Source organism: Carcharodon carcharias (assembly GCF_017639515.1).
Source record: "Carcharodon carcharias isolate sCarCar2 chromosome 40 unlocalized genomic scaffold, sCarCar2.pri SUPER_40_unloc_8, whole genome shotgun sequence".
In the NCBI taxonomy this organism is placed as follows: Eukaryota; Metazoa; Chordata; class Chondrichthyes; order Lamniformes; family Lamnidae; genus Carcharodon; species Carcharodon carcharias.
In genome coordinates, this window is record NW_024470862.1 from 40,459 (window position 1) to 62,076 (window position 21,618).

General features: G+C 53.7%; 2 protein-coding genes across 4 annotated transcripts in view; one reads left to right on the forward strand and one right to left on the reverse strand.

The window, feature by feature from the left end:
- Positions 1–2,052, forward strand: part of ncapd2 (non-SMC condensin I complex, subunit D2) — a gene marked incomplete at its 5' end in the record, with an annotated part of 41,009 nt that extends 38,957 nt beyond the window's left edge. The window contains one exon of the mRNA XM_041182440.1: positions 1,758–2,052. Coding sequence (XP_041038374.1) covers positions 1,758–1,873 — 116 coding nt within the window. The remainder of the gene's footprint in view (positions 1–1,757) is intronic.
- A 2,187-nt stretch (positions 2,053–4,239) lies between these two features.
- Positions 4,240–20,012, reverse strand: LOC121275057 (tumor necrosis factor receptor superfamily member 5-like). Of its 3 annotated transcripts, XM_041182448.1 has the most exons (8): positions 19,782–20,012; positions 14,496–14,583; positions 10,615–10,740; positions 8,495–8,653; positions 7,311–7,401; positions 5,592–5,761; positions 4,959–4,984; positions 4,240–4,485 (listed from the first exon to the last, which is right to left on the reverse strand). In XM_041182448.1, exons 1-8 carry the CDS (start codon positions 19,869–19,871, stop codon positions 4,429–4,431), a joined length of 807 nt encoding a protein of 268 aa, XP_041038382.1. In that variant the 5' UTR covers positions 19,872–20,012; the 3' UTR covers positions 4,240–4,428. The 3 variants fall into 3 exon arrangements, with proteins under 3 accessions (XP_041038382.1, XP_041038384.1, XP_041038383.1); XM_041182450.1 differs by lacking the exon at positions 10,615–10,740 and having other exon boundaries at positions 19,782–19,928; XM_041182449.1 differs by lacking the exon at positions 4,959–4,984 and having other exon boundaries at positions 19,782–19,928.
- Between the last annotated feature and the right edge of the window lie 1,606 nt (positions 20,013–21,618).

Here is a 21,618-nt window from a genome sequence, read left to right on the forward strand (position 1 = left end):
CACGCTCTCTCTCTCTCTCTGGCACGCACGCTCTCTCTCTCTCTCTGGCACGCACGCTCTCTCTTTCTCTCTGGCACATGCGCTTTCGCTTACTCTCTCTGGCACATGCGCTCTCTTTCTCTCTGGCACATGCGCTCTCTCTCTCTCTCTCTCTCTGGCACATGCGCTCTCTCTCTCTGTCTCTGGCACATGCACGCTCTTTCCCTCTCTTTGGCACATGCACGTGCGGTCTCTCTTTCTCTCTTTCTTGCACATGCGTGCGCTCTCTCTCTTTCAACTGTCTCTGGCAAATGCGCTCTCTCTCTCTGTCCCTCTCTCTCTCTGTCTCTCCCTGTCTCTCTCTCTCTCTCTCTCTCCCTGTCTCTCTCTCTCTCCCCCTGTCTCTCTCTCTCTGTCTCTCTCTCTCTCTCTCTCTCTCCCTGTCCCTCTCTCTCTCTCTCTCTCCCTGTCCCTCTCTCTCTCACTCTCTCTATCTCTCTCTCCCTGTCTCTCTCTCTCTCTCTCTCTCTCTCTCTCCCTGTCTCTCTCTCTCTCTCTCTCCCTGTCTCTCTCTCTCTCTCTCTCCCTGTCTCTCTCTCTCTCTCTCTCCCTGTCTCTCTCTCTCTCTCTCCCTGTCTCTCTCTCTCTCTCTCCCCTGTCTCTCTCTCTCTCTCTCTCTCCCTGTCTCTCTCTCTCTCTCTCTCTCCCTGTCTCTCTCTCTCTCTCTCTCCCTGTCTCTCTCTCTCTCTCTCTCCCTGTCTCTCTCTCTCTCTCTCTCCCTGTCTCTCTCTCTCTCTCTCCCTGTCTCTCTCTCTCTCTCCCTGTCTCTCTCTCTCTCTCTCCCTGTCTCTCTCTCTCTCTCTCTCTCCCTGTCTCTCTCTCTCTCTCTCCCTGTCTCTCTCTCTCCCTGTCTCTCTCTCTCTCCCCCTGTCTCTCTCTCTCTCTCTCTCTCTCTCTCTCCCTGTCCCTCTCTCTCTCACTCTCTCTATCTCTCTCTCTCCCTGTCCCTCTCTCTCTCTCTCTCTCTCTGTCTCTGTCCCTTTCTCCCTCTCTGGCACATGCGCTTTGTCTGTGTCTCAGTCTCTCGCTCTCTATCTCTCTCTGCCATGTGCACGCCCTCTCGCTCACCCTCCCTCCCTTGAGCATGTGTTTGGGCTGGAGGAGGTTACAGAGATAGGGAGGGGTGTAGGGGCTGGAGGAGGTTACAGAGATAGGGAGGGGTGTAGGGACTGGAGGAGGTTGCAGAGATAGTGAGGGGTGTAGGGGTTGGAGGAGGTTCAAGAGATAGTGAGGGGTGTAGGGGCTGGTGTCGGTGACCGAGGTAGGGAGGAGTGTAGGGGCTGGAGGAGGTTACAGAGATAGGGAGGGTTGTAGGGGCTGGAGGAGGTTACAGAGATAGGGAGGGGTGTAGGGGCTGGAGGAGGTTACAGAGATAGGGAGGGGTGTAGGGGCTGGAGGAGGTTACAGAGATAGGGAGGGTTGTAGGTGCTGGAGGAGATTACAGAGATAGGGAGGGGTGTAGGGGCTGGAGGAGGTTACAGAGATAGGGAGGGGTGTAGGGGCTGGAGGAGGTTACAGAGATAGGGAGGGGTGTAGAGGCTGGAGGAGGTTACAGAGATAGGGAGGGGTGTAGGGGCTGGAGGAGGTTACAGAGAAAGGGAGGGGTGGATTTGTCTTTGAGGGGTTTTGATAATGACGGCTGTTTGTTGCTGGGGAGGGTGGTGGGGCTGGACTGTAGCTGCCGAGACCCTCACGGATTGGACTCTCCCACCCCACAGGTGTGGCACTGGACAGCGAGACACCCAAGATGACCTCGCCCATCCGTCGAGCCACAAGGGGCAAGGACCGCACACGCCTGGGACAGGTTACCCCAGGGGCACTGGGCAGCACCTGATGTCTGCCTGTTTGTCAGGAAGTTCGGGGGCCAGTCCATGAGCTGTCTATCACTGATGTCTCTGTCTGTCTCTCTCTCTGTCTGTCTCTCTCTCTGTCTGTCTCTCTCTCTGTCTGTCTCTCTCTCTGTCTGTCTCTCTCTCTGTCTGTCTCTCTCTCTGTCTGTCTCTCTCTCTGTCTGTCTCTCTCTCTGTCTGTCTCTCTCTCTGTCTGTCTCTCTCTCTGTCTGTCACTTTGTCTCTCTGTCGGTCACTTTGTCTCTCTGTCGGTCTCTCTCTGTCGGTCTCTCTCTGTCGGTCTCTCTCTGTCGGTCTCTCTCTGTCGGTCTCTCTCTGTCGGTCTCTCTCTGTCGGTCTCTCTCTGTCGGTCTCTCTCTGTCGGTCTGTCTCTCTATCTCTCTCTCGGTCTGTCTCTCTATCTCTCTCTCGGTCTGTCTTTCTCTCTCTCTCTCGGTCTGTCTTTCTCTCTCTCTCTCTCTGTCTCTGTCTTTATCCGTTTTTTTAAACCCTGTATATATTTCCTGTGGCTGAATAAAATACTTTTCTTTTAAAAAAAAGTCATCTGAGGTCACTGACCACTCCTGCCAAAGAAGCTGCAAGAGTATTTGTTTAAATTTGTTCACGGGATGTGGGCCTCGCTGGCCAGGCCCAGCATTTATTACCCGTCCCTAATTGCCCCCCTTGAGAAGGTGGGGGTGAGCCGCCGCCTTGAGCCGCTGCATTCCCCGTGTGGTGTAGGTACACCCACGGTGCTGTTAGGGAGGGAGTTCCAGGATTTTGTCCCGTGTGGTGTAGGTACACCCATGGTGCTGTTAGGGAGGGAGTTCCAGGATTTTGTCCCGTGTGGTGTAGGTACACCCACGGCGCTGTTAGGGAGGGAGTTCCAGGATTTTGTCCGTGTGGTGCACAGGCTTTGTGGGGGAGTTGGGAGGTGAGTTACTCTCCGCAGGATTCCCAGCCTCTGACCTGCTCTTGTAGTCACAGTATTTATCTGTCTGGGTCCCAGTTCAGTTTCTGGTCAATGGTAACCCCCAGGATGTTGATAGTCGGGGGGATTCAGTGATGGTGATGCCATTGAACATCAAGGGGGCGATAGTTGGATTCTCTCTTGTTGGAGATGGTCATTGCCTGGTACTTGTGTGGTGTGAATGTTACTCTCCACTTGTCAGCCCTGAGCCTGGATATTGTCCAGGTCTCGCTGCATTTGGACACGGGACTGCTTCAGTATCTGAGGAGTCGTGAATGGAGCTGAACATTGTGCAACCATCAGCGAACATCCCCCAACTCCTGACCTTACGATGGAAGGAAGGTCATTGAGGAAGCAGCTGAAGATGGTTGGACCGAGGACACTAACCCTGAGGGACTCCTGCAGTGATGTCCTGGAGCTGAGATGACTGACCACCGACAACGACAACCATCTCCCTTTGCGCTGGGTATGACTCCGACCAGCGGGAGAATTTCCCCCCCCCCCGATTCCCATCGACTCCAGTTTTGCCGGGGCTCCTTGATGCCACACTCGGTTGAATGCTGCCTCAATGTCGAGGGCAGTCACTCTCCCCATCACCTGGGGAATCTCAGCTCTTCTGTCCATGTTTGAACCAGGGCTGTAATGAGGTCAGGAGCTGAGTGACCCTGGCAGAACCCAAACTGGGCGCTGCCGGATATAAATGTGCCAAGAAAGGGGAAATAACCGATCACGAGCAAGCTAGAGTTTCAGTGTTTAATATCGATTTAATTAAACTGTACATTATATAAATAATTGCACTCCACTTTGTGCTTTGCCACAGAAGGTATTGGTATCACATCATTCAGTGCTGTGTCCTCTCGAGTCTGTGAGGAGGGAGATAAGAGAGACCTCCCCAGATACAGGAGAGAGAGTGGGGGGGCGGGGGGGGGGGGGAGGCTAGAGGGACCTCCCCAGATACAGGAGTGTGTGTGTGTGTGTGTGAGAGAGAGAGAGAGAGAGAGAGAGGTTTAGAGGGATCTCCCCAGATACATGAGTGTGTATGAGAGAGAGAGGGGGGATTAGATGGACCTCCCCAGATACAGGAGAGTGTGTGTGAGATAGAGAGAGAGAGGGTTAGAGAGACCTCCCCAGATTCAGGAGTGTGTGTGTGTGTGAGAGAGAGAGGGGGTTAGAGGGACCTCCCCAGATACAGGAGAGTGTGTGTGTGAGAGAGAGGGGGTTAGAGAGACCTCCCCAGATTCAGGAGTGTGTGTGAGAGAGAGAGAGAGAGAGAGGGTTAGAGGGACCTCCCCAGATACAGGAGAGTGTGTGAGAGAGAGAGAGGGTTAGAGGGACCTCCCCAGATACAGGAGAGTGTGTGTGAGAGAGAGAGAGAGGGTTAGAGAGACCTCACCAGATTCAGGAGTGTGTGTGTGTGAGAGAGAGAGGGGGTTAGAGAGACCTCCCCAGATACAGGAGAGTGTGTGTGAGAGAGAGACGGTGTTAGAGGGACCACCCCAGATACAGGAGAGTGAGAAAGACAGGGGTGGGTTAGATACAATAATGTTTGATTAATAAATATTCAGACGTTGACCATTAATTTTTTTTGCCTCAGTTCAGGGAGTTGTTTTGTCCGACCTGATAATCCTTAAGTAACCGTGATGGTTCCTGTAGATTTGGGAAAATAATGCAGCACTGATTAGGTATAGGCTACAGAACCCAGACATTCCTCTACACCGTCCACATCAAACACTCCCAGGACAAGTACAGCACGGGGTTAGATACAGAGTAAATCTCCCTCTACAATGTCCACATCAAACACTCCCAGGACAAGTACAGCACGGGGTTAGATACAGAGTAAAGCTCCCTCTACACTGTCCCCATCAAACACTCCCACGACAGGTACAGCACGGGGTTAGATACAGAGTAAAGCTCCCTCTACACCGTCCCCATCAAACACTCCCAGGACAGGTACAGCACTGGGTTAGATACAGAGTAAATCTCCCTCTGCACCGTCCCTATCAAACACTCCCAGGACAGGTACAGCACGGGGTTAGATACAGAGTAAATCTCCCTCTATACTGTCCCCATCAAACACTCCCAGGACAGGTACAGCACGGGGTTAGACATTCGGGACTCACCTTTTTGTCTTTCAGAATCATTGAGCCTGTAAATTAAAAATGCTTCTTAATAATGACAAATGTAAACTACTCCCCATCGGAGGGGGGATTAGCCCTCTCACCCACCCCCTCCCAGTTACACACACACACACACACACACACACACCGGGCAGCCCCTTCCCCTCTCGGAGGGGGGGTGGAATTAACCCTCTCACCCACCTCCTCCCAGTTACACACACTGGGCAGCCCCTTCCCCTATTGGAGGGGGGATTAACCCTCTCACCCACCCCCCCTCCCAGTTACACACACACACACACACACACACACCGGGCAGCCCCTTCCCCTATCGGAGGGGTGGGATTAACCCTCTCACCCACCCCCTCCCCGTTACACACACACACGTCGGGCAGCCCCTTCCCCTATCGGAGGGGGGGATTAACCCTCTCACCCACCCCCTCCCAGTTACACACACACACACACACACACACACCGGGCAGCCCCTTCCCCTATCGGAGGGGGGGATTAACCCTCTCACCCACCTCCTCCCAGTTACACACACACACACACACACACCGGGTAGCCCCTTCCCCAATCGGAGGAGGGGAGGGGGTAACCCTTACCCTCACTGCCCATATGTCTGTCGCTCTTGCCCACCTCTGCGTTTCTGGATGTAGATGTAAACGAGCAGCAGCGTGGAAGAAATGATGACAGCAGCGCTCAGTCCGACAGCAATGCCCAGAAGGGAATTGGCTTGCCTGTGTCCACACTCCGAGTCAGACACTGGGCTCCCCACTTGCAGCGTCTCCATCCCCAGCTCTTCGCACCTTGGCGGAGAAACCAGAGACTGTTAAGGGTTCGCTTTTCCCACCCTCGACTGTCCATCTTATCTCTTTTCACCCCGCCTCTCTCCCCATGCCCTCTCTTTCCCTGACTATTTTCTAAACTCCCTCTACACCGTCCCCATCAAACACTCCCAGGACAGGTACAGCACGGGTTTAAATACACAGTAAAGCTCCGTCTACACTGTCCCCATCAAACACTCCCAGGACAGGTACAGCACGGGGTTAGATACAGAGTAAAGCTCCCTCTGCACTGTCCCCATCAAACACTCCCAGGACAGGTACAGCACGGGGTTAGATACAGAGTAAATCTCCCTCTACACTGTCCCCATCAAACAAACACAGGACAGGTACAGCACGGGGTTAGATACAGATTAAAGCTCCCACTACACTGTCCCCTTCAAACACTCCCAGGACAGGTACAGCACGGGGTTAGATACAGAGTAAACCTCCCTCTACACTGTCCCCATCAAACACTCCCAGGACAGGTACAGCACGGGGTTAGATACAGAGAAAAGCTCCCTCTACACTGTCCCCATCAAACACTCCCAGGACAGGTACAGCACGGGGTTAGATACAGAGTAAATCTCCCTCTACACTGTCCCCATCAAACACTCCCAGGACAGGTACAGCACGGGGTTAGATACAGAGTAAATCTCCCTCTACACTGTCCCCATCAAACACTCCCAGGACAGGTACAGCACTGGGAGAGAATTCAGAAATCTGGAGTGCAAAGGGACTTGGGAGTCACTAGTCCAGGATTCTCTTAAGGTTAACTTGCAGGTTGAGTCAGTAGTTAGGAAGGCAAATGTAATGTTGGCATTTATTTCAAGAGGACTAGAATATAAAAGCAGGGATGTGCTGCTGAGGCTTTATAAAGCTCTGGGTCAGACCACGTTTAGAATATTGTGAGCAATTTTGTGCCCCATATCTCAGGAAGGATGTGCTGGCCCTGGAGAGGGTCCAGAGGAGGTTCACGGGAACGATCCCGGGAACGAAAGGCTTAACATTATGAGGAACGTTTGAGGGCTCTGGGTCTATACTCGATGCTGTTTAGAAGGATGAGGTTGGGGGGATCGGACTGAAACTTACAGAATACTGAAAGGCCTGGATAGAGCGGACGTGGGGAAGATGTTTCCATTAGTAGGAGAGACTCGGACCCGAGGGTGCACACAGCCTCAGAGTAAAGGGAAAACCTTTTAGAACAGAGATGAGGAGAAACTTCTTTAGCCAGAGAGTGGTGAATCTATGGAACTCATTGCCACAGGAGGCTGTGGAGACCAGGTCATTGAGTGTATTTAAGACCGAGATAGATAGGTTCTCGATTGGTAAGGGGGGGATCAAAGGTTACGGGGAGAAGGGGGTCGAGAAACTTATCAGCCATGATTGAATGGCGGAGCAGAATCGATGGGCCGAATGGCCTAATTCCTGCTCCTGTGTGTCCTATGGTCTCCCACTCTCTCCTCCCTTCTCTCTCCCCCTCCCTCTCCCCATCTCATACGCAGTCTGACACCAGCATCGACTGCAGACTCACCTGGTCCACGGTTGACACGGTTGCCCAGATGGGTGACTGGTGAAGAATCCCTCCAGACAGGGCTTGCAGACGGTCCCATTCGTATGCGACCCTGGGGAACAGAGCGAGAGAGAGAGAGATCGGAGCTTTGACATCTTCCCATATTCAATTCATCGCCAAATCAGAGCCCCTCACCCACTTCCCCCCCTCATCACACACCCACTAACCGGGTAACATAAAGGGAGCTGGGTATAAATTGGCGTGGGGGTGGGGGTTTATATTGTCAGGGTAGTGTAGAGGGAGCTCTGTATTGTAACCTGTCCCTGGGACTATAGGAGGGTTATCATGCTCTCCCTTTGTCAGATTTCCCATTTACAGAGGGTGCTCTGTACTGTAACCTGTCCCTGGGACTATAGGAGGGTTATCATGCTCTCCCTTTGTCAGATTTCCCATTTACAGAGGGATCTCTGTATTGTAACCTGTCCCTGGGACTATAGGAGGGTTATCATGCTCTCCCTTTGTCAGATTTCCCATTTACAGAGTGAGCTCAGTATTATACCTGTCCCTGGGAGTATAGGAGGGTTATCATGCTCTCCCTTTGTCAGATTTCCCATTTACAGAGGGATCTCTGTATTGTAACCTGTCCCTGGGACTATAGGAGGGTTATCATGCTCTCCCTTTGTCAGATTTCCCATTTACAGAGGGAGCTCTGTATTGTAACCTGTCCCTGGGACTATAGGAGGGTTATCATGCTCTCCCTTTGTCAGATTACCCATTTACAGAGGGAGCTCTGTATTGTAACCTGTCCCTGGGACTATAGGAGGGTTATCATGCTCTCCCTTTGTCAGATTTCCCTTTTACAGAGGGAGCTCTGTATTGTACCTGTCCCTGGGACTATAGGAGGGTTATCATGCTCTCCCTTTGTCAGATTTCCCATTTACAGAGGGAGCTCTGTATTGTAACCTGTCCCTGGGACTATAGGAGGGTTATCATGCTCTCCCTTTGTCAGATTTCCCATTTACAGAGGGAGCTCTGTACTGTAACCTGTCCCTGGGACTATAGGAGGGTTATCATGCTCTCCCTTTGTCAGATTTCCCATTTACAGAGGGAGCTCTGTATTGTAACCTGTCCCTGGGACTATAGGAGGGTTATCATGCTCTCCCTTTGTCAGATTTCCCATTTACAGCGGGGGCTCTTTATTGTACCTGTGGTGACAGCACCCTCTCCAGTCTGACACGTCAGCCTCCTCTTACAGGTTTTACAACCTCCCTCGTCACTCTTGTGCTCACAGTCGAATCCTTCTGCACAGCTACATATCCTGGGCCTTGTCGCAGTGCAATTTTGTAACTCCTTGAATCCATATTCTGTCAGCGGAATGAGATAAATCAATTGGTCAGATTTATTTCCATTCATTCCCAGGATGTGGGGGTTATTGGCCAGGTCCAGCGTTTATTGCCCGTCCCTAATTGCCCCCCTTGAGAAGGGGGTGGGGGTGAGCTGCCTACTTGAACCGCTGCAGTCCCCGTGTGGTGTAGGTACACCCACGGCGCTGTTAGGGAGGGAGTTCCAGGATTTTGTCCCGTGTGGTGTAGGTACACCCACGGCGCTGTTAGGGAGGGAGTTCCAGGATTTTGTCCCGTGTGGTGTAGGTACACCCACGGTGCTGTTAGGGAAGGAGTTCCAGGATTTTGTCCGTGTGGTGTAGGTACACCCACGGCGCTGTTAGGGAGGGAGTTCCAGGATTTTGTCCCGTGTGGTGTAGGTACACCCACGGCGTTGTTAGGGAGGGAGTTCCAGGATTTTGTACCCGTGTGGTGTAGGTACACACACGGCGCTGTTAGGGAGGGAGTTCCAGGATTTTGACCCAGCGACAGTGAAGGAACGGCCGATATATTCCCAAGTCGGGATGGTGAGGGGCTCGGAGGGGAACTTCCAGGTGGTGGGTGTTCCCCATGTGTCTGCTGCCCTCGTCCTTCTAGATGGGAGTGGGTCGTGGGTTTGGGCGGCGCTGTCGAAGGAGCCTTGGCGAGTTGCTGCAGTGCATCTTGTAGATGGTACACACGCTGCTGCCCCTGTGCGTCGGTGGTGGAGGGAGTGAATGTTTGTGGATGTGGTGCCGATCGAGCTGGGTGGGGGGCTGCTTTGTCCTGGACGATGTTGAGCTTCCAGGCAAATGGAGAGTGTCCCATCCACACTCCTGACTTGTGCCTTGTCGATGGTGGACAGGCTTTGGGGGGGGAGTCAGGAGGTGAGTTACTCTCCGCAGGATTCCCAGCCTCTGACCTGCTCTTGTAGCCACAGTATTTATCTGTCTGGGTCCCAGTTCAGGTTCTGGTCAATGGTAACCCCCAGGATGTAGATAGTGGGGGGATTCAGTGATGGTGATGCCATTGAACATCAAGGGGGCGATAGTTGGATTCTCTCTTGTTGGAGATGGTCTTTGCCTGGTACTTGTGTGACCTGAATGTTACTCTCCACTTGTCAGCCCTGAGCCTGGATATTGTCCAGGTCTCGCTGCATTTGGACATGGACTGCAGCAACAGAGAGGGAGTGAGAGAGAGCAAGACGGAGAGGGAGGGAGAGGGAGAGAGAGAGAGAGAGGGAGAGAGAGGGAGAGGGGGAGAGAGGGAGAGAGAGAGGGAGGGGGGAGAGGGAGGGGGGAGAGGGAGGGGGGAGGGGGGGAGGGAGAGAGAGAGAGGGAGAGAGAGATAGAGGGAGAGAGAGAAAGTGGGAGACAGGGAGACAGAGAGGGAGAGAGAGAGAGAGTGAGGGAGAGAGAGAGAGTGGGAGACAGAGGGAGACAGAGAGGGAGAGGAAGAGAGAGAGAGGGAGAGGGGGAGAGAGAGAGAGGAAGAGGGAGAGAGAGAGGCAGGGAGAGAGAGAGAGAGAGCGAGGGAGAGAGAGAAAGTGGGAGACAGGGAGACAGAGAGGGAGAGAGAGAGAGAGTGAGGGAGAGAGAGAGAGTGGGAGACAGAGGGAGACTGAGAGAGGGAGAGGAAGAGAGAGAGAGGGGGAGAGAGAGAGAGGAAGAGGGAGAGAGAGAGGCAGGGAGAGAGAGAGGGAGGGAGAGAGAGAGGGGAGCGGGTGCTGAACGTTGTGCAATCATCACCCAACATCCCCGCTAGGGAGGTGTCCCCATTCCCCCCCTTCCCCGGCCCCCTCCCCCACACCACTGGCTCTTTGGAACATCCCCAAACCCTCACCCAACCACCCCTCCCCTGCACCCGCCTCACCCCTCATCCTCCCCCTCTCCCCCACCACAGCCACCGCCCCCACCCCCCAACCCGTTCCCCCACCACCCACTGCCCCGCCCCCTCAGCAGCACCTTGGTCACAGTGTGAGCACTTGAGGCAGTGCATTTGGCCATTCATGGCGTCCATGTACTCGCCCTTGCGACAGGCAGTACAAAAAGTCTCGGCAGTATGTGTACAGTCCCTCAGCACGTAGCTGCCTGAAATAAAGAGAGAGAGAGAGAGAGAGACGGTGAGAGAGAGAGAGAGAGAGACGGTCAGACAGAGAGAGATTCATTCAGAGAGAGAGAGACGGTCAGAGAGAGAGGGACGGTCAGACAGAGAGGGACTCATTCAGAGGGAGAGAGAGAGATGGTCAGAGAGACAGAGAGAGAGGGACGGTCAGAGAGAGAGAGCGAGACGGTCAGACAGACAGAAACTCAGAGAGAGAGAGACAGTCAGAGAGAGGGAGAGAGATGGTCAGACAGAGAGAGACTCATTCAGAGAAAGAGAGACGGTCAGAGAGACTGAGAGAGAGGGACGGTCAGAGAGAGAGGGACGGTCAGACAGAGAGAGACTCATTCAGAGAGAGAGACGGTCAGAGAGACTGAGAGAGAGGGACGGTCAGAGAGAGAGATGGTCAGAGAGACAGAGAGAGAGGGACGGTCAGAGAGAGAGAGAGAGAGACGGTCAGACAGACAGAAACTCAGAGAGAGAGAGAGAGACGGTCAGAGAGAGGGAGAGAGATGGTCAGACAGAGAGAGACTCATTCAGAGAGACGGTCAGAGAGACTGAGAGAGAGGGACGGTCAGAGAGAGACAGACAGGGAGCACACAAAGTCTCAGCGGTATGTGTACAGTCTCAGCACGTGGCTGCCTGAAATAGAGAGAGAGGGACAGTCAGAGAGAGAGAGAGAGAGAGAGAGAGAGAGACGGTCAGACAGAGAGAGACTCAGTCAGAGAGAGAGAGACAGTCAGAGACTGAGAGAGAGGGACGGTCCGAGAGCGAGAGACTCAGTCAGAGAGAGAGAGACAGTCAGAGACTGAGAGAGAGGGACGGTCAGAGAGCGAGAGACTCAGTCAGAGAGAGAGTGACGGTCGGAGAGACTGAGAGAGAAGGACGATCAGAGAGAGAAAGAGACGGTCAGAGAGAGAGAGAGACAGACAGACAGACAGGGAGCACACAAAGTCTCGGCGGTATGTGTACAGTCCCTTAGTACGTGGCTGCCTGAAATAGAGAGAGACGGTCAGAGAGAGAGAGACGGTCAGAGAGAGAGAGAGAGGGACGATCAGTGACAGAGAGACACTCATTGAGAGAGAGAGAGGGTCAAAGAGATAGACTCATTGCGAGTGATAGAGAGAGAGAGACGGTCAGAAAGAGGGACAGCCAGAGAGAAAGAGAGATTCATTGAGAGAGAGACAGGGTCAAAGAGATAGACTCATTGCGAGAGATAGAGAGAGAGATGGTCAGTGACACAGAGAGAGAGGGACGGCCAGGGAGAGAGAGAGAGGGATGGCCAGGGAGAGAGAGAGAGACGGTCAGTGAGAGAGAGAGAGGGACGGTCAGTGAGAGAGAGAGAGGGACGGTCAGTGAGAGAGAGGGACGGTCAGTGAGAGAGAGAGAGGGAAGGTCAGTGAGAGAGAGAGAGGAACGTTCATTGAGAGAGAGAGAGGGACAGGGTCAAAGAGATAAACTCATTGTGAGAGATAGAGAGAGAGAGACGGTCAGAGAGAGATAGAGAGACGGTCAGAGAGAGAGAGAGAGATGGTCAAAGAGAGAGAGAGAGACGGTCAGAAAGAGAGAGACGGCCAGAGAGAAAGAGAGAGACGGCCAGAGAGAAAGAGAGACTCATTGAGAGAGAGACAGGGTCAAAGAGATAGACTCATTGCGAGAGGTAGAGAGAGACAGTTAGTGAGAGAGAGAGAGAGGGATGGTCAGTGAGAGAGAGAGAGGGACGGTCAGTGAGAGAGAGAGAGGGAAGGTCAGTGACAGAGAGAGAGACACTCATTGAGAGAGAGAGAGAGAGACAGGGTCAAAGAGATAGACTCATTGCGAGAGATAGAGAGAGAGAGACGTTTGGTGACAGAGAGAGGGACGGTCAGTGACAGAGAGGGATGGTCAGTGACAGAGAGAGACTCACTGAGAGAGAGAGAGAGAGAGAGACAGAGTCAAAGAGATAGACATTGCGAGAGATAGAGAGAGAGAGACGTTTGGTGACAGAGAGAGGGACAGTCAGTGACAGAGAGGCATGGTCAGTGACAGAGAGAGACTCATTGAGAGAGAGAGACAGAGTCAAAGAGATAGACTCATTGCAAGAGATAGAGAGAGAGACAGTTAGTGAGAGAGAGAGAGAGGGATGGTGAGAGAGAGAGAGGGATGGTCAGTGAGAGAGAGAGATAGACGGTCAGTGAGAGAGAGGGAGAGGGACGGTCAGTGACAGAGAGACACTCATTGAGAGAGAGAGAGAGAGACAGGGTCAAAGAGATAGACTCATTGTGAGAGAGAGAGAGACGGTCAGAGTGGGAGAGAGAGACGGTCAGAAAGAGAGAGATGGCCAGAGAGAAAGAGAGACTCATTGAGAGAGAGACAGGGTCAGAGAGATAGACTCATTGCGAGTGGTAGAGAGAGAGACGGTCAGTGACAGAGAGAGAGAGGGGAACGGTCAGTGATAGAGAGAAAGAGAGAGACAAGGTCAAAGAGATAGACTCATTGCGAGAGGTAGAGAGAGAGACAGTTAGTGAGAGAGAGAGGGATGGTCAGTGAGAGAGAGAGATAGACGGTCAGTGAGAGAGAGAGAAAGGGATGGTCAGTGACAGAGAGAGAGACACTCATTGAGAGAGAGAGAGAGACAGGGTCAAAGAGATAGGCTCATTGCGAGAGAAAGAGAGAGAGACATTTGGTGACAGAGAGAGGGACAGTCAGTGACAGAGGGATGGTCAGTGACAGAGAGAGACTCATTGAGAGAGAGAGAGAGAGACAGAATCAAAGAGATAGACTCATTGCGAGAGATAGAGAGAGAGAGACGGTCAGTGACAGAGAGAGAGGGACGGTCAGAGAGAGAGAGAGACAAGGTCAAAGAGATAGACTCATTGCGAGAGGTAGAGAGAGAGACAGTTAGTGAGAGAGAGGGGGATGGTCAGTGAGAGAGAGAGAGAGAGATGGTCAGTGACAGAGAGAGAGACACTCATCGAGAGAGAGAGAGAGAGACAGGATCAAAGAGATAGACTCATTGCGAGAGATAGAGAGAAGAGACAGAGAGAGACAGACAGAGAGAGACAGACAGAGAGGGACAGACAGAGAGGGACAGACAGAGAGGGACAGACAGAGAGGGACAGACAGAGAGGGACAGACAGAGGGACAGACAGAGAGACAGACAGAGAGACAGACAGACAGACAGACAGACAGACAGAGAGGGACAGACAGACAGAGAGAGAGATAGACAGAGAGAGAGACAGACAGACAGAGAGGGACAGACAGACAGAGAGAGAGGGACAGACAGACAGACAGACAGAGAGGGACAGTCAGACAGAGAGAGAGGGAGGGACAGACAGAGAGAGAGACAGACAGAGAGAGAGAGACAGAGAGGGACAGACAGAGAGAGAGAGACAGAGAGAGAGGGACAGACAGAGAGAGAGAGGGAGGGACAGAGAGAGAGAGGGAGGGACAGACAGACAGAGAGGAACAGACAGAGAGGAACAGACAGACAGAGAGGAACAGACAGACAGAGAGAGACAGACAGACAGAGAGAGACAGACAGAGAGGGACAGACAGAGAGGGACAGACAGACAGAGAGGGACAGACAGACAGACAGAGAGAGACAGACAGAGAGAGACAGAGAGAGACAGACAGAGAGAGAGAGAGACAGACAGAGAGAGAGAGAGACAGACAGAGAGAGAGAGACAGACAGAGAGAGAGACAGACAGACAGACAGAGAGGGACAGACAGTTGGTCTGTGGAGTGGAGAGTCCACCCTTACCTGCTGGGCACTTGCTGCAGCATCTGTCGTCCCCTTGGTACTGCAAGCTGGAACAGGAACTCTGTGCACCAACAGAAGCCACACACAGCTGCAGAGACAAACAGACTCCATCTTTATACTGTCCGGCAGCAACTGGCCATTGTCTACACAGCAAGATCCCACAAACCACCAATTTGGCTCAGGGCTAGAATCGCCCTCCACAATGACCCAAGCACTTGTGTATGTGCGACCTTCACCATACCCCAGCCTACGCTGAGATAACAGGGAAATGAGTCTCTAACTCACTCCCGGTTACCTGTTATCCTATATATAATCCACACCACCTCCCTCCCCGAACCCTCAATTATATTCCAGTCTGTAACTCACTCCCAAGTACCTGTTATTCTATATATAAACCACCCCGAACCCCTCAATTAGATTCCAGGCTGTAACTCACTCCCGGGTATCTGTTATTCTATATATAAACCACCCTGAACCCCTCGATTAGATTCCAGTGTGTAACTCACCCCCTGGTATCTGTTATTCTATATATAAACCACACCGAACCCCTCGATTAGATTCCAGTCTGTAACTCATGCCCGGGTATCTGTTATTCTGTATATAAATCACCCCAAACCCCTCGATTAGATTCCAGTCTGTAACTCACCCCCGGGTATCTGTTATTCTATATATAAACCACCCCGAACCCCTCGATTAGATTCCAGTCTGTAACTCACTCCCGGGTATCTGTTATTCTATATATAAACCACCCCGAACCCCTCGATTAGATTCCAGTCTGTAACTCACTCCCGGGTATCTGTTATTCTATATATAAACCCCACTCCGAACCCTTCGATTAGATTCCAGTCTGTAACTCACTCCTAGAATGGGCGATTGAGGGAGGGGAGGTGGATGGATGAGTGGGAGTGCGGATGGGAGAAAGGGGGAGGGGAAAGAGAGAAGGAGGGAGGGAGGGAGGGGAGGAGGCAGAGGGGAGTGTGGATGGAGAGAGGAGAGGTGAAGGGAGATAGGGTATGAGAGTAAGGGAGAGGAACAACATAGAGACATAGAAACTAGGAGCAGGAGAAGGCCATTCAGCCCTTTGAACCTGCTCCGCCATTCAATATGATCATGGCTGATCATCCAACTCAATAGCCCTGCTCCCGGTCTCTCCTCCTACCCTTTGATCCCTTTGGCCCCCAAGAGCTATATCTAACCCCTCCTTGAAAACGTACAATGTTTTGGACTCAACTACTTTCTGTGGTAACGAATTCCACAGACTCACCACTCTCTGGGTGAAGAAATGTCTCCTCATCTCAGTCCTAAATGGTCTACCCCATATCATCAGACTGTGACCCCTGGTTCTGGACTCCCCCACCATCGGGAACATCCTTCCTACATCTACCCTGCTAGAATTTTATAGGTTTCCATGAGATACCCCCCCTCATTCTTCTGAACTCCAGCGAATATAATCCTAATCGACTCAATCTCTTCTCCTGTGTCAGTCTCGCCATCCCAGGAATCAGTCGGGTAAACCATCGCTGCCCTCCCTCTACAGCAAGTACATCCTTCCTCAGATAAGGAGACCAAAACTGCACACAATATTCCAGGTGTGGTCTCACCAAGGCCCTGTACAATTGCAGCAAGACATCGCTGTTCCTGTACTCGAATCCTCTCGCTATGAAGGCCAACATACCATTTGCCTTCTTTACCGCCTGCTGCACCTACATGCTTACCTTCAGCGACTGGTGTACAAGGACACCCAGGTCTCGTTGCACATTCCCCTCTCTCAATTTATAGCCATTCAGATAATAATCTGCCTTCCTGTTTTTGCTACCAGAATGGATAACCTCACATTTATCCACATTATACTGCATCTGCCATGCATTTACCCTCTCAGTCAGCTTGTCCAAATCACACTGAAGCATCTCTGCATCCTCCTCACAGCTCACCCTCCCACCCAGCTTTGTGTCATCTGCAAATTTGGAGATATTACATTTAGCTCCCTCATCTAAATCATTAATATATATTGTGAATAACTGGGGTCCCAGCACCGATCCCTGCAGTACCCCACTAGTCACCGCCTGCCATTTGTAAAAAGACCCCTTTATTCCTACTCTTTGTTTCCTGTCTGCCAACCAGTTTTCTATCCATCTCAATACACTACCCCCAATCCCACGCGCTTTAATTCTACACCCCAATCTCTTATGTGGGACTTTGTCGAAGGCTTTCTGAAAGTCCAAATAAACCACAGCCACTGGCTCCCCCTCATCAACTCTACTCGTGACATCTTCGAAAAATTCCAGTGGATTTGTCAAGCATGATTCCCCTTTCGTAAGTCCACGCTGACTCTGTCCGATTCTGCCACTGTTTTACATGTGCGCTCAGCTATTAAATCTTTGATAATGGACTCTAGAATTTTCCCCACTACTGACGTCAGGCTGACTGGTCTATAATTCCCCGTTCTGTCTCTGCCTCCCTTTTTAAATAGTGGGGTTACATTAGCTACCCTCCAATCTGTAGGAACTGTTCCAGAGTCTATAGAACCTTGGAAGATGACCACCAATGCGTCCAATATTTCTAGGGCCCCTTCCTTAAGTACTCTGGGATGTAGATTATCAGGCCCTGGGGATTTAACAGCCCTCAATTCCATCAATTTCCCCAACACCATTTCCCTATTAATGCTGATTTCATTCAGTTCCTCCCTCTCACTAAACCCTTTGTTCCCCAACATTTCTGGGATGTTATTTGTGTCCTCCTTTGTGAAGACAGAACACATGTAGGTATTTAGTTGGACAACCATTTCTTTGTTCCCCATTATAAATAGTGTAGAGGGAGCTGGGAGGGAGGCTGAAGGAGGGGAGGAGGCAGAGAGAGGGAAGGGAGGAGGGGAGAGAGAGAGAGGGAGGGAAGGGGGCAGAGAGAGAGAGTGAGGGGACGGGGAGAGAGAGGGAGGGGAGGAGAGGTAGGGGAGGGGAGGGAGAGGAGGAGAGGTAGGGGAGGGGAGGGAGAGAGAGTGAGTGGAAGGGAGGAGGGAGAGTGAGGGAAGGGAGGAGGCGGAGAGAGGGAGGAGGGGAGGGAGGGAGAGTGACAGAGGGGGGAGAGAGAGAGAGGGGGGAGAGAGAGAGTGAGGGGGAGGAGGGAGAGTGAGGAGAGGAGAGGTAGGGGAGGAGGTAGAGAGAGTGAGGAGAGGAGAGGTAGGGGAGGAGGGAGAGAGAGAGTGAGGGGAGGAGAGGTGGGGTGAGGGGAGGAGAGGTGGGGTGGAGGGAGAGAGAGAGTGAGGGGAGGAGGTAGGGGAGGAGGGAGAGTGAGGAGAGGAGAGGTAGGGGAGGAGGTGGAGAGAGTGAGGAGAGGAGAGGTAGGGGAGGAGGGAGAGAGAGAGTGAGGGGAGGAGAGGTAGGGGAGGAGGGAGAGAGAGTGAGGGGAGGGGAGGTAGAGGGAGGAGGGAGAGAGTGAGGGGAGGGGAGGAGGGAGAGAGAGTGAGGGGAGAAGTGGTAGGGGAGGAGGGAGGGAGAGTGAGGGGAGGAGAGGCAGGGAAGGAGGGAGAGAGAGTGAGTGGAGGAAAGGTGAGGGGGAGGGAGGGGAGGTAGGGGAGGAGGGAGAGAGACTGAGGGGAGCAGAGGTACGGGAGGAGGGAGAGAGAGTGAGGGGAGGGGAGGGAGGGGAGGAGGGAGAGAGAGTGAGGGGAGGGGAGGTAGGGGAGGAGGGAGAGAGAGTGAGGGGAGGGGAGGTAGGGGAGGAGGGAGAGAGAGTGAAGGGAGGGGAGGTAGGGGAGGAGGGAGAGAGAGTGAAGGGAGGGGAGGTAGGGGAGGAGGGAGAGAGAGGGAGGGGAGGGGAGGTAGGGGAGGAGGGAGAGAGAGGGAGGGGAGGGAGGTAGGGGAGGAGGGAGAGAGAGGGAGGTAGGGGAGGTAGGGGAGGAGGGAGAGAGAGTTTGGGGAGGGAGAGGAGGTGGGAGGGAGACAGGGCAGAGTGGTGGGAGGGAGGGAGGGAGGGAGACAGGGCAGAATGGTGGGAGGGAGGGAGGGAGGGAGACAGGGCAGAGTGGTGGGAGGGAGGGAGGGAGGGAGACAGGGCAGAATGGTGGGAGGGAGGGAGGGAGGGAGACAGGGCAGAATGGTGGGAGGGAGGGAGGGAGGGAGACAGGGCAGAATGGTGGGAGGGAGGGAGGGAGGGAGACAGGGCAGAGTGTAGGAAGGGAAGGAGGGCGGGAGACAGGGCAGAGTGGTGGGAGGGAGGGAGGGAGGGGAGACAGGGCAGAGTGGAGGGTGGGAGGGAGGGAGGGAGGGAGACAGGGCGGAGTGGAGGGAAGGAGGGAGGGGGGACAGGGCGGAGTGGTGGGAGGGAGGGGAGGAGGGAGAGAGAGTGGGAGGGAGGGGAGGAGGGAGAGAGAGTGGGAGGGAGGGAGGGAGACAGGGCGGAGTGGAGGCAGGGAGTGAGGGAGGGGAGACAGGGCAGAGTGGAGGGAGGAAGGGAGACAGGGCAGAGTGGAGGGAGGGAGGGAGGGAGGGAGACAGGGCGGAGTGGAGGGAGGGAGGGGAGACAGGGCAGAGTGGTGGGAGGGAGGGGAGGAGGGAGAGAGAGTGAGAGAGCAGGAGGGAGGGAGGGGAGACAGGGCGGAGTGGTGGGAGGGAGGGGAGGAGGGAGAGAGAGTGAGAGAGGAGGGAGGGAGGGGAGACAGGGCGGAGTGGTGGGAGGGAGGGGAGGAGGGAGAGAGAGTGAGAGAGCAGGAGCGAGGGAGGAGAGACAGGGCGGAGTGGTGGGAGGGAGAGAGAGTGAGAGAGCGGGAGGGAGGGAGGGAGACAGTGCGGAGTGGTGGGAGGGTGGGGAGGAGGGAGAGAGAGTGAGAGAGCGGGAGGGAGGGAGACAGGGCAGAATGGAGGGAGGGAGGGAGGGGAGACAGGGCAGAGTGGAGGGAGGGAGGGAGGGAGACAGTGCGGAGTGGTGGGAGGGTGGGGAGGAGGGAGAGAGAGTGAGAGAGCGGGAGGGAGGGAGGGAGACAGGGCGGAGTGGTGGGAGGGAGAGAGAGTGAGAGAGCGGGAGGGAGGGAGACAGGGCAGAGTGGAGGGAGGGAGGGAGGGGAGACAGGGCAGAGTGAAGGGAGGGAGGGAGGGGAGACAGGGCAGTGTGGAGGGAGGGGGGGGAGGAGGGAGAGAGAGTGAGAGAGCGGGAGGGAGGGAGGGGAGACAGGGCGGAGTGGTGGGAGGGTGGGAGTAGAGTTGGGTCTTATCGAGACAACACACCACACAAACACACCGACACAACCGAACAGCAAAACACACACCACAGCCACAGTGAAACAATACCTACCATCATCCAGACCGCAAACATTGTCCAACTGAGCGACAAACGCACACAGAGAGAGAGCAGTCCAATATATATCCTCGATCGCACAGCCATACCAGGAAGCCACTGGAACCGGACGCTTTCACTTTGGTGGTGAATTCCCAAAAGACCCACGCAAAACTTCCTGAGATAGGCGTCTGGAATGCCCCGGTTAATTCCTCCAGGCTGTCACAACAACACTGAGCTCGAGTCCGGACTTTACACAACATCACACTGTATCTAACCCCCGTGCTGTACCTGTCCTGAGAGCATTTGATGGGGACAGTGTAGAGGGAGATTTACTCTGTATCTAACCCCCGTGCTGTTCCTGCCCTGAGAGCATTTGATGGGGACGGTGTAGAGGGAGATTTACTCTGTATCTAACCCCGTGCTGTACCTGTCCTGGGAGTGTTTGATGGGGACGGTGTAGAGCGAGATTTACTCTGTATCTAACCCCGTGCTGTACCTGTCCTGGGAGTGTTTGATGGGGACGGTGTAGAGGGAGATTTACTCTGTATCTAACCCCCGTGCTGTTCCTGCCCTGAGAGCATTTGATGGGGACGGTGTAGAGGGAGATTTACTCTGTATCTAACCCCGTGCTGTACCTGTCCTGGGAGTGTTTGATGGGGACGGTGTAGAGCGAGATTTACTCTGTATCTAACCCCGTGCTGTACCTGTCCTGGGAGTGTTTGATGGGGACGGTGTAGAGGGAGTTTTACTCTGTATCTAACCCCGTGCTGTACCTGTCCTGGGAGTGTTTGATGGGGACGGTGTAGAGGGAGCTTTACTCACTATCTAACCCTGTGCTGTACCTGTCCTGGGAGTGTTTGATGGGGACAGTGTAGAGTGAGCTTTACTCTGTATCTAACCCCGTGCTGTCCCTGTCCTGGGAGTGTTTGATGGGGACAGTGTAGAGGTACCTTTACTCTGTATCTAACCCCGTGCTGTACCTGTCCTGGGTGTGTTTGATGGGGACAGTGGTCTTGCAGTGAGTAATCTCTCTGTGAAGTGTGGAAACTGTATAGGGGAGAACCCTTCCCTTTCCAGTCAGTCGCAGCCCCTCTGGGACTGGTAGCACGTGACATGAGGGCACAGAGTGAAATGTCTCAGCTGTGAGATCAGAATAACTGCACCATTAATAATCACTTCCTTCCTCTTGGATCGGAATGTACTGCACCAGGTACCAGTGAGGCCCTGGGTTAGGGAGTGGGGGTGAATCAACCCGGGTTCCTGCTCCCCATCCCTGTCCACTGACCCCTGGGTTAGGGAGGTGGGGGTGAATCAGCCCAGGTTCCTGCTCCCGATCCAGCAAGTCTCAGTCTCCCTCCCAGCCCAGCGAGAGTGAGCGGGTGGTTCAGGGGGGCTAGAGATGGCCTGGAGGGCTATGGGGGGGTGGGGTGGGGGGGTGGTGGTTGCAGCTGTGGGAGTGGGAGGTGGTGGCAAGTGGTGACAGTGGGGTCGCCGGGACAGAGATCTGCGTGTTCCCCAGGCAGACAGTCGAGAGAGACTGCGGGGAACTCACTCTGGAGCTCCCCCAGTCCGGGATCTCCCTCACTGCCGCTGTCTTAACATTGACCCAGGAGCAGAAGTAAGCCATTCAGCCCATCGAGTCTGCTCTGCCCATCCACGGGATCTTGGCTGATCACATAATCCTCCATTCCACCTTCCTCCCTTTTCCCTATAACCCCTCGATTCCCTTACTGATTAAAAATCTATCTCAGCCTTGAATATGCTTAATGATCCAGCCTCTACAGCCCTCTGCGGTAAAGAATTCCACAGATTCACTAACCTCTGAGAGAAGAAATTCCTCCGTGTCTCTGTC